This window comes from Lolium rigidum, chromosome 7 (assembly GCF_022539505.1).
Source record: "Lolium rigidum isolate FL_2022 chromosome 7, APGP_CSIRO_Lrig_0.1, whole genome shotgun sequence".
Classification (NCBI taxonomy): domain Eukaryota; kingdom Viridiplantae; phylum Streptophyta; class Magnoliopsida; order Poales; family Poaceae; genus Lolium; species Lolium rigidum.
In genome coordinates, this window is record NC_061514.1 from 296,257,138 (window position 1) to 296,268,336 (window position 11,199).

Consider the following 11,199-nt stretch of genomic DNA (forward strand, 5'->3'; position numbering starts at 1 on the left):
CTGCAAAATCGGAGCACTATTTATACACATACGGTTTATTGTTACGGGAACAGTGCTCGGGTGGCCGTGGTGACAGCAAAAGGCAATAGCTTTTATATATAGCATATGGTAGACCACATTTATAACGTACTGAAAAGATGAGGCCATCACATTCCATTGTGCTAGTTAATTAATCTACAATGCGAATGTTATAAATTGATGAGGCATAGCTTAGAGATATTGTCGGAATGGACATTATTTAGTTTATTATTGTTTAAAAAAGCTAGATGTTCTAGCATTTGGCTTACCACTTGTAGGTTACTGCATTAGTTACTACGCTAAACTAGTGGTCTTGTAGATGGCAGGCAGCTACTGCCTTCAGGAAGAGGCTAGACCTAGTGCGCACGATGATCCCAAACACCTCACCCATGTCGAGTGTCTCTGGGGCCGCCCCACCAGGGATAGCCCAGTCGAAGTAGTGCAGGAGGTTGGCGAGCACGAGCTCAATGGTCGTAGTCGCCAACAGAGCTCCGGGGCACTGCCGCCGGCCAGCCCCAAACGGAATGAACTCCATCTGCGGCCCCTGCCAGCCATACTCCGTTCCCATCTCCTCGAATCTCTCCGGCCTAAACTCGACCGCATCCTCGCCCCAGTGTGCCGGATCCCTCCCCACCGCAAATGCATTTATCATGACGGCGGTGCCCTTGGGTATGTCGTAACCCATGACCTGGCAGTCCTCCTGGCACGCCCGGTGGATCATCGGGCCAGGTGGGTGCAACCTTAGCGTCTCCTTGATGACCATCCGAAGGTAGTGCAGGTCGCTGAGGTCTGCACTCGTGACAACGGATCTCTGGTGGTGTACTCCCAGCCTCTGTCGGACTTCTAGTTTCGCCCTTGCCATTGCGTGTGGGTTGCGGATGAGTTCCGCCATGGCCCATTCTATTGTGGCAGCTGTAGTGTCAGTAGCTGCTCCAAATATATCCTGAAACCGTGTTGCATTGCATATTATTAAATAAGAATACTTTACTATTCTATGTTTAGTTTTGAGAATATAAACAAATTATAATATAAAGAAATATACATAAAGGCCATGGCATGACATATTGAATCTTATATGGGTGTGCCGAATTTTCACTCGACTAAATTCTCAGTCAAATGATGCAATCCTACAACTTATTGTGTGTGAACCAGTTTTTTCGGTTACAACTTACAACTCATGCACGATTTAAAATAATCCTAGCTGTAATCCAACTTATAACTGTAAAAAATCCATTTGGAAGTTGTCGACTACACTACGGGAAAACACGGCTTTGCCGTGTTGGCCAAATACACGGCAAAGCCCCTTCGGAACACGGCAAAGCTTTTGCCGTGTGGCGGAACACGGCAAAGTCCACACGGCGAAAAACAGCACGGCAAAGGATCTTTGCCGTGTGTCTTTCTGCGCGGAACACGGCAAAGCCTTTGCCGTGTGCCTTCCACCCAGGAGCACGGTAAAAATGCAGTTGACGGAATCTCGGCTTAACAGACGGCGCCACGTCAGACGGTTTTTGCCGTGTGCCTACCAACAAGGACCACAGCAAAATCTTTTCTTTGCCGTGTGCCACACCGTGAGAAGAGCACGGCGAAGAAACGGCAGGGCGCACCCCTTTCCCTGCTTTGCCGTGTGCCACCGACGAGGGAACACGGCAAAGGTCCTCCCTCTTTGCCGTGTGCCACCAAACTAGGGAGCACGGCAAAGTCCGTTTGGCCTGACCAAATGGTCGCCCCTGGTGCACAGGCTGCTGCCACGTGTGCTCTTTGCCGTGTGCATGCACACGGCAAAAGGGCACACCCAGTTTTTTTGTTATTGTTTCCTTTTAATCCCTGCATAGAAAGCAATAAATATACATATAACAGTTTAAAACTCACAAATATCATCATATATCACCATATATTCCCATATCATCATAGCCGGTGTCATCATATCATTATAACCACATAAATAACAACAAAATAGATCATCAAATGTCCATAGAAGTCACATAGTTCATCAAATGTTCATACAAGTCACATAGTTCATCAAATGTCCATACAAGTCACATAGTCCATCAAATCCATCAAATGTTCAAAGAAGTCATATAGTCCATAGTGGTTACATATCCATAGTGCAAAGTACATAAACACCATTAGATAAGGCAAAGCTAGCCACATGTCCACCGCAAACACATAAAAACCTTGATGATCAAGGGCTTTACATGTTGGCCACGCCGGTGATGATCAAGGGGCATCATGTTGCGCATCGTACAAGTTTCAAATCAAGAGGGCATTGTGAGATTGGCACATCATATATTTTTTACAAGTTGCAAATTTGACAAGTTTGGACAATAAAGTGAGATTGACAAGTCATATATGTTTGAGAAGTTGCAATTTTGATGAGTTTGAAGACTACAGCGAGTGAGGCTAAACTTAGAAGCGTGTGAGTCACCAATTTAGGAGAACTAATCTGGAACAACACGCGTTGGTTCCCAATGTTCGTGCTTTGCTGAGCTGACGTACGAGGCATCGGCGTGATTTCCAATTCACCTTGAGCCGCATGGTCGGAGCCGCCAACCGAACTCTGTGACTACAACAACAAATGGTGAGCATTATTTAACAATATACGCAAAGACAGCAAAATGGCATAAAATGGCATATGTACTGACTACTTACCCAAGGGAAGGTGAAAGGAGGAGGAGGAGGAGGAGGAGGAGCATGAGGACCAGTCCCGCCAGTCGGCATCAAGGACCTAGGCACGAGAGGTGGAAAGGCCTTACCATCAAGTTCTAGTAGTTGGCATTGTGCTGAATCCTGAACTGGTTGATACTAGTGCGCTTCTGTAAACTGCACCACTCCGCAGGTCTACCGTGTAGTCTAGTCACTAGACGATTGTGCTCCTAGCAAACAAAGAAAAAAACTAGAGTCCTGTAATGATACACTGACATTTAGAAACATTTTGGAAAAGGTACTGGTATGAACCTACAAGCTTTTTTCGAGAATGCAACCTAGAAGCTTCGATATCCAGAAATACTCTGCTTACTTTTGGAATAGAAATCAAATTAGCTATCAGTTGGCAATTTCACTAATTTGGTAGTGTCCTATTGCTGTCACTGGCCATTCGAGATTCAACTCGTGAACCTCTGAGATTACTTGTGCATCTGACTAGCACAACAAGGAGGAGGAGCACGTGATGGAGCATTGAGCATACCTCAAGATTGCGAGGATCCGACTAAGTTCTGACCGCAGAACATGGCCGTCGTGGGAGAGCGAGGCATCAGGTTATCCGGTGGGCAGAAGCAGAGGGTCGCCGGAGCAGCAGCAGCGCGCAGCCAGAGCAGCACCACGGAGCAGCAGCACCGGCCGGGCGGCGGGCTCGCAGCAGCAGCTCCGGGCGGAGGCCTCGCAGAAGGCAGCGGGCTCGCAGCAGCAGCTCCGGGCGATTTGCAATATCAAAAGTAGTGTGCTCATTCAAATCATGATCACTAATGTATGTAAAGGGCATAGGAAGATCATTGTATTCAGATTCATTATCATAATAATCATTAGGAGCAACATACTTACGGTTACCTAGCGTTATCTCATTCACGCGGGGATATGCCGTTACCTCTTTCTTTTTATTCCCCTTCTTCTTCTTCTTCTTTTTCTTCTTCGTTCCCTTCTTCTTCTTCTTCTTCTTCTCTTCCTTCTCCTCGTTCCCTTCTTTAGGAGGAAGAGGCTTGAAGGGTGGCTTGTCCGCATAACCTGATTTACTTTCAGAAACAATAGAAGAAACTTGGGAGGATTCCTCCTTTTCATAAATTAGTTCAAAACACAACATCGGTCCTATCATATTTTGGCAAGGTGTCATCTTCTAAAATATTTTGTATGTAAGTATTTGTATGACTATTATCAATGCAATAAGAAAAACACCCATGCAGGACATCATCAATATCAAGATCATTAATATCTAACAAAGAAATTTTCCTTGATAACTCTTCACACCACAAAAATAAAGTGAGTTCATCATGCTGATTAGGAGTAATTTCATCATCACAATACAAATTTGCAGCACTCATTGGGTTCAAATTATCATTGGAGGAGCATTGAAAATTAAAATGACCCACTTCATGGCAAACTTCACAAATAAAAGGATAGAGGGCACAAACTTTTTTACCAAGATCATCTAGAGTCCTAGCCCACTTTCTAGTTTTTTCATTAATATGATGGATACAATATTCATTTTTGATTTGATTAATTTCACAAGGTCTATGCATTCCACAAAAATTAACATGCTTATAGGAAATAGCATTCTTAGGAGTTTGAGCATGCTTATTGCAATAATTAACAACAATTTCATTCTTCATGCAAGCCTCTTTAAAAGGTTCATGATACTTATCAAAATTCATCTTAGGCAATTCAAAATGAGAAGCAAAGGCTTTATAAAGATTTGCAGCAACTTGAGAGTCAAGACCATAAGTAGCACTCATATTTCGAAATTTATCAGTATCCATAAAAACTTCAATGCATTCATAATCATAATTTATACCTGACTCTTCACCTTTGTTGTTCTCCCATCCTTCAACGTTCTCCTCAATCCGATCAAGAAGATCCCACCTAGCTTCAACCTCCTTGCTTGTGAAAGATCCCCCCGAACAGGCATCCAGATAGTCCTTGTGTTGTCCTGAAAGCCTCGCATAAAAATTGTTAACAATAACATTACGGGGGAGCTCATGAATGGGACATTTGAGCAATAGTGACTTCAATCTCCCCCATGCTTGAGAAATACTCTCTCCATCACGAGGATAAAAGTTATAAATATAATTCCTATCAATATGCACTTCATGAGGAGGATAAAATTTAGAATAAAAGAGAGGTACAATTTCCTCCCAACCAAGAGAATGACTATTCTTCAATAATTTATACCAATACGCCGCTTTACCAGACAGCGAAACAGAGAATAGCTTCTTCCTCACTTCATCCATAGAGATACATGCACACTTGAATAACCCGCATAATTCATGCAAAAACAGTAAATGATCTCCAGGATGGACAGTTCCATCCCCTTCATAGCGGTTATCCATAACACGTTCAATAATTTTCATAGGTATTTTATACGGAATACTTTCAGCAAGTGGATTTAAAATATCAGAAGCATCATTAGAGTTATCACATATGGGAGATAAAGCATTATCGGAGCAAAATATTTCTTCCAAAGCTCGAAGAGCAAAAAAGATTATTTTTATATAAACTAGCTTCCCCAAGCTTAGACTTATCCATAGCATTAGCAGTGATTGCGTTCATACTAATAACATTGCTACTAGCATGCAATTGAGGCTCCATAGGTTCTTTAATTTTCGCATCACACAATTCATGTCTTAACTTAGGAAATAAAATAAGAAGCTCATTGTTTTCCATTATGCCAAACTAGTGTAAACAAGAAACAAAAAGATGCAATTGTAGGATCTAAAGGAAATAGCTTCGAGCACACACACAATGGCGCCAGAAAAGTACTGTTACCTCGAACCGGAGTATGAGTGCCTTTTACCTTTCCTCCCCGGCAACGGCGCCAGAAAAGTGCTTGATGTCTACGGGAGCTTCTATTCTTGTAGACAGTGTTGGGCCTCCAAGAGCGAGAGGGTTGTAGAACAGCAGCAAGTTTCCCTTAAGTGGATCACCCAAGGTTTATCGATCTCAGGGAGGAAGAGGTCAAAGATATCCCTCTCAAGCAACCCTGCGATCACAATGCAAGAAGTCTCTTGTGTCCCCAACACACCTAATACACTTATCAGATGTATATGTGCACTAGTTCGGCGAAGAGATAGTGAGATGCAAGTAATATGGATGAGTATGAGTGGTAATAGCAATCTGAATAAAATATGGCAGCGAGTAAACATGCAACAAAACAGTAAACAAACGGAGATTCGATGCTTGGAAGCAAGGCCTAGGGATCCTGCTTTCACTAGTGGACACTCTCAACAATGATCACATAATAGGACTACTCTACACCCTCTTGTTGGATGATGAACACCACTAATTGTGTAGGATTACACGAACCCTCAATGTCGGAGTTAACAAGCTCCACAATATTCAATGTTCATATTTAAATAACCTTAGAGTGCAAGATAGATCAACACAACCAAACCAAGTACTATCATAGCATGCACACTACTACCATCACACTATGAAAGGAGGAATATATCACATCAATACCATCATAGTAATAGTTAACTTCATAATCCACAAGAGATCACAATCATAGCATATACCAAGTACTTCATGATGCACACACTGCCAACATTACATCATGGAGGAGAAATAGACTACTTTAATAACATCACTAGAGTAGCACATAGATGATATTCAACTAGATCACATAAAGAGAGAGATGAACCGCATAGCTACAGCGGAGCCCTCAGCCTCGGGGGGGGGGGGGGGATTACTCCCTCCTCATCATGGAGACAGCGATGGCGGTGAAGATGGCGGTGGAGACGGCGGTGGAGATGACTCCGGGGGCAATTCCACGTCCCGGCAGGGTGCCAGAACAGAGACTTCTGTCCCCCGAATTGGAGTTTCGCGATGGCGGCGGCGTCCCTGGAGTCTTTCTGGAGTTTCGTCAATCGGTGTCGAAGTTTTAGGTCACGACGGCTTAAATAGGCGAAGAGTCGGAGTCGGAAGAGTCCTGAGGGGCCCACCTCATAGGGTGGGGTGACCACCCTCCAGGCCGCGCCGGCCTATTGGGAGGAGGCCCTGGGCCTCCCCCTGGCTTGCCCTTCTGGCTCCGTGAGTCTTCCGACGAAATAGAATTTCTGTAATTTTTCTGGATTTTTCCGAGCACTTTGGTTTTTGGGCCTTTTCTGCAATAAACAGATATAATAAACAGAAACTGGCACTGTGGCATCTTGTTAATAGGTTAGTCCAATAAATGCCATGATATGATATAAATTGCAAGCAAAACATGTAGGTATTGTCATAAAACAAGCATGGAACATCAGAAATTATAGATACGTTGGAGACGTATCAGCATCCCCAAGCTTAGTTCCTACTCGTCCTCGAGTAGGTAAACGATAAAAGATAATTTCTGAAGTGACATGCTACCAACATAATCTTGATCATACTATTGTAAAGCATCGCGAAGGGCGAGGAGAGTCTGATGGCGGAAGCAAAAGGTCGGATCGGCCCCCTCGCAGGTCTCCCTCGCCACCACCTAGCGGTGGAGGCGGAGGTGGAGGCGGAGGCGGTGGCCGGAGATCTCGCTCACGCTCAAAATCCCCCCGCAACGGCTCGCGTGATGCGCGGGAACGCCTCAACGAATACAGAATAGACTACATCGGCCCAAAGTGCTTTGGCAGGATGATTCGAGAGGAACCAAAGCCAAGGATGAACCTCAAGCTACCCGGAATTCTGAAGCATTATGATGGCACGGAAAGGCCGGATACCTGGATCGAAGATTACTACAATGCAGTGACCTTTGCCGTAGGAACCCCTAACATCGCCTGCCGCATGCTTCAGCTGTACCTTGTAGGTCCAGCCCGGATCTGGCTCAGCGACCTCAAGAGGAACCAAAGCACCGCCCATGCGGCAAAGGCGGCACACGCATGTGCCGAATCTGGGATTGTTCCGACAAACTATGCGTGTTCGGAGGGCAATACCTAACTCTTTTGCCCTAAAAGGCATATAACTCCGGACATGATAGCTCATTTTGTGAAGGGTTTTTCAGAAGAACATCTGTATCCCACATCCGTTTTTTGTTCTCGCTACTAGGTCACATAAAACGATGCCCCGCAACGTCTCGCATATTTCTGACTTTGTTCCGATACGTTTCTACCCAAAATGGGACCCACATGAAATGACGAACCGCTAGAACCGCCGGTCGGGGTTCACCAGGTTGGGAACGCGCGAAACCGAGGTTACCTTTACACATAAAAAAAGTGTCCCGGTTGTAAAAATGATTTTTCCAAAAATTTTGGGGCGACAGAAAGTGGACGCTTAATTCAAATCCGGATCGTTTCCAGCGGAATCGGCAGGACACCGCACAGAGCCGCATGTCTACCTAGAAAGCTAGCCCGCGCGGTAGGCATGTGATCTGTGGTATATATGCGTTCCTCTATCAACGTGCAGAGGTGCTACTGAATTATTGAATGCGCCATCTATAGCTGCTTTACAAAAATAGCCTGCTTCGACACTCGGGAAATGATAAACGGGTTTTTCGTTGCACCGAAAGGGAAAAACTGCATACGGTGTTGCTTCCCGTCCCAAGGCACACGCACTTGCCCGATCTGGGCTCGTTCCGACAAACTATGCATGTCCGAAGGGCAATACCTAGCTCTTTTGCCCTAAAAGCCATATAACTCCGGACATGATAGCTCATTTCGTGGAGGGTTTGGGGGAGAATTGGTTGCCGGTGCTAGAGAGGAGAAGTGTTGGTGGGTGTGGAGGAGAAATGCCCGAGACATGCGTATATATAGGGAGGGCGAGTGCAGAAATGGCGGGAAAGAAGAGAGAAATGGCGGAAAAGAAGAGAGAAATGGCGGGGAAGAAGAGGGAAGTTGACCTTTGCCGTGTGCCTTTTACAATTAAACACGGCAAAGCCATCTTTGCCGTGTTCTTTTTGTTCTGGCACACGGCAAAGCCATCTTTGTCGTGTTCTTTTTGTTCTGGCACACGGCAAAAACACCTTTGCCGTGTTCCTTCCTCTTTTGCACACGGCGAAGGGTTCGTGCTAAAATGCTGCCAACATACTACTTCGCGCGGGAAAAGTTGGCGGGAAGGGAGGGGTGTGCGTGGGAGAAGGACCTTTGCCGTGTTCTTTTTTATCTGACACACGGCAAAGCCACGTCGTTATGACGGCGCCGTCTTGAGAACTCCCTCAGGACACGTGGCGCAACCTTTGCCGTGCCGCAGACCTTTGCCGTGTGTCCTGGCCGAAGTTCGCCGTGTTCAACTCTTTGCCGTGTTCTTTTTCGGACCTTTGCCGTGGTTGTTTGTTTGCCGTGTTCTTTTTCCAGATGTTGCCGTGTTTTAAATCTTTGCCGTGTTCTTTTTCCGTGGAACACGGCAAAGCTAGTAATTGCCGTGTTCCGAGGCGCTTGACACACGGCAAAGGTTGGGCAACACGGCAACTATAATTTTTCCCGTAGTGCTAGTTGGCTTTTTTTTTCTTTGCATTTATGTACTCGTTTTTGCGTGGATACTGGATTCATAAACGGTTGTGCGCATCTTAGCTATGCAGAGACTGTGTGTAATGATTGATTCTTCGAGTAATAAAGCATCCTTTATCGAATTTTTTTCCATTTGAAACTTGGCTTGCAACTGAAAAATCCCAGTTGTAACGGAAAAATCTGAGTTGTAACTTCATTTACAACTGAAAACTTAGTTGTAACTCCACTTGCAATCCAATCACTATGCAAATCTTTTGGTTGTGAATTTGACTAAGCAGTAAGTTAATTTTCAGCTTTCGAATTAGCCATTCCGGTCTTATATAGAAATCTATGATACAAACCGTTTGATTGCACCACACGACTTTCCTCTACGACATTATTAGGTTGCATAGCACAGTTGTGATAGAAATAGAAACAACATGCAGGAGTTAACATCCATCAACTAGTGCTAGCTAGAAAGATCCGGTTGCAAATTAGCTAGTGATGGTAGGAGCCAGAATCGCTTACAAAGATGACGGCGCTGATGATCGCCGGCGTCAGAGAGAAACTGAGGGCGTCTTCCTTGTGCAGCCTCAGGAGCACGTCCAGCAGGTCCTCGTCGTCTCTAGCAGCAGTAGCAGCAGAGTCGGCGTTTGGTTTCTTCTCCTGTCTCTCTCGGATGATGTCTCCCAGGATGCGCTGCACCCGGGCATGGCTCCTCCTGACGTTGCCGGCGGCGCTGCTCAGCCACCGCACCAGCCGCGACGACGGGAAGAGGTCAACGAGGCTGAACCCTCCCACCAGCGTCGACATCCTGGCGAGCTCCCGGAGGTACGCTTCCTGCTGCCGGCACTCCCCGCCGAACGCCGCCCTGGCAATGACGTTGTTGGTCAGCCTGGCCAGCCGCTCGCCGACGTCGACGGAGGCGGCTGGCGAGGCAGCCGACGCGGCGGCGACCGACTCCAAGAGGCGCGCGACCTCGTCTTGCTTGATGGACTCGATGCGCCGCACCTGTCTTGCGCTGAGGACCTCCACGACGCAGACCTTGCGCATCTGCCGCCAGTGCTCGCCGTAGGGCGCGAAGACGAGGCCTCTGCCGCCGCTGCTGACGATGTCCATCGTGGGGCCGCTAGGGCGGGTCGCGAAGGTGAGGTCGTTGGTCTTGAGCACCTCCATCGCCGCCTCCGGGCTGGACACGATGACTTTGGGCACCTCGCCGAGCCTGACCAGCATGAGCGGGCCGTGCCGGCGCGACAGGCGGAGCAACGCACGGTGCGGCGGCAGCCTCGTGCCGATGACGAGGTGGTGGAGGCTGCCGATGATGGGTAAGTTCCATGGGCCTGGAGGATGCTTGGCTCCTGTGTCCTTACCTCCGCCGAGAGCCTGCCTCAGAACAAACCATAAGAGAATCGTGGTGGCTACGGCCAACGAAAACAAGCTTCCGGGAGAGAGTTGATCCATCTCCATGTCCGCGCGTGGCCACTACTGGAGCTGCCAATCGAGCTTAATTGGTCTCCAGTCCAATTACCATCTGGATCGACGTTGGCAAGCCATTTAGTTAATACGTACTGAGGGGATTTACGGTGTACTGCAGATCGATGGAAAGTCATGCAAGAAAACAAAAATGACAACAATGTTTCCTTGTCCTACTTACAGATTTTTATCGCATGCTAGGCTGGTGTGGAATTTTAAGTCGTTTTCAAGCGTGTGTTAGATATGGAATACACGTGTCAAAGCGTGACAAGTGCAGGTTATTTTTATCTCCCAAAATATACACTCTCACCGTCCTAGCGAAAGTGTCTCAATTTTGACAAAATTTAGATGTATCTGTAGGTACATCCAAATTTTAACAAAAGATGAGACACTTTTGGTGGGTCCAAGGGAGTGTAATATAGACACACAAACATTTACATACAGGGAAAGACTTGGGTAGGATCACCTTTTAGATAGGATCTATGGAAACAATTTTTTTAAAGAGACAAAACATGTTTAAATATTACGAAAAAATGGCAACGCGCATCTATGTTACATATGCAAAACCAAGTTTTTGCAGCTTCAAATTCGACATATACTTAGAGAACCAAACAAG

The 11,199-nt window shown here is 46.3% G+C and overlaps 1 protein-coding gene across 1 annotated transcript; it reads right to left on the reverse strand.

The window, feature by feature from the left end:
* Positions 1-288: 288 nt before the first annotated feature.
* On the reverse strand, positions 289-10,614 carry LOC124679113 (zealexin A1 synthase-like). Its single transcript, XM_047214934.1, has 2 exons — positions 9,639-10,614; positions 289-961 (listed from the first exon to the last, which is right to left on the reverse strand). Exons 1-2 carry the CDS (start codon positions 10,575-10,577, stop codon positions 323-325), a joined length of 1,578 nt encoding a protein of 525 aa, XP_047070890.1. The 5' UTR covers positions 10,578-10,614; the 3' UTR covers positions 289-322.
* Positions 10,615-11,199: the final 585 nt, after the last annotated feature.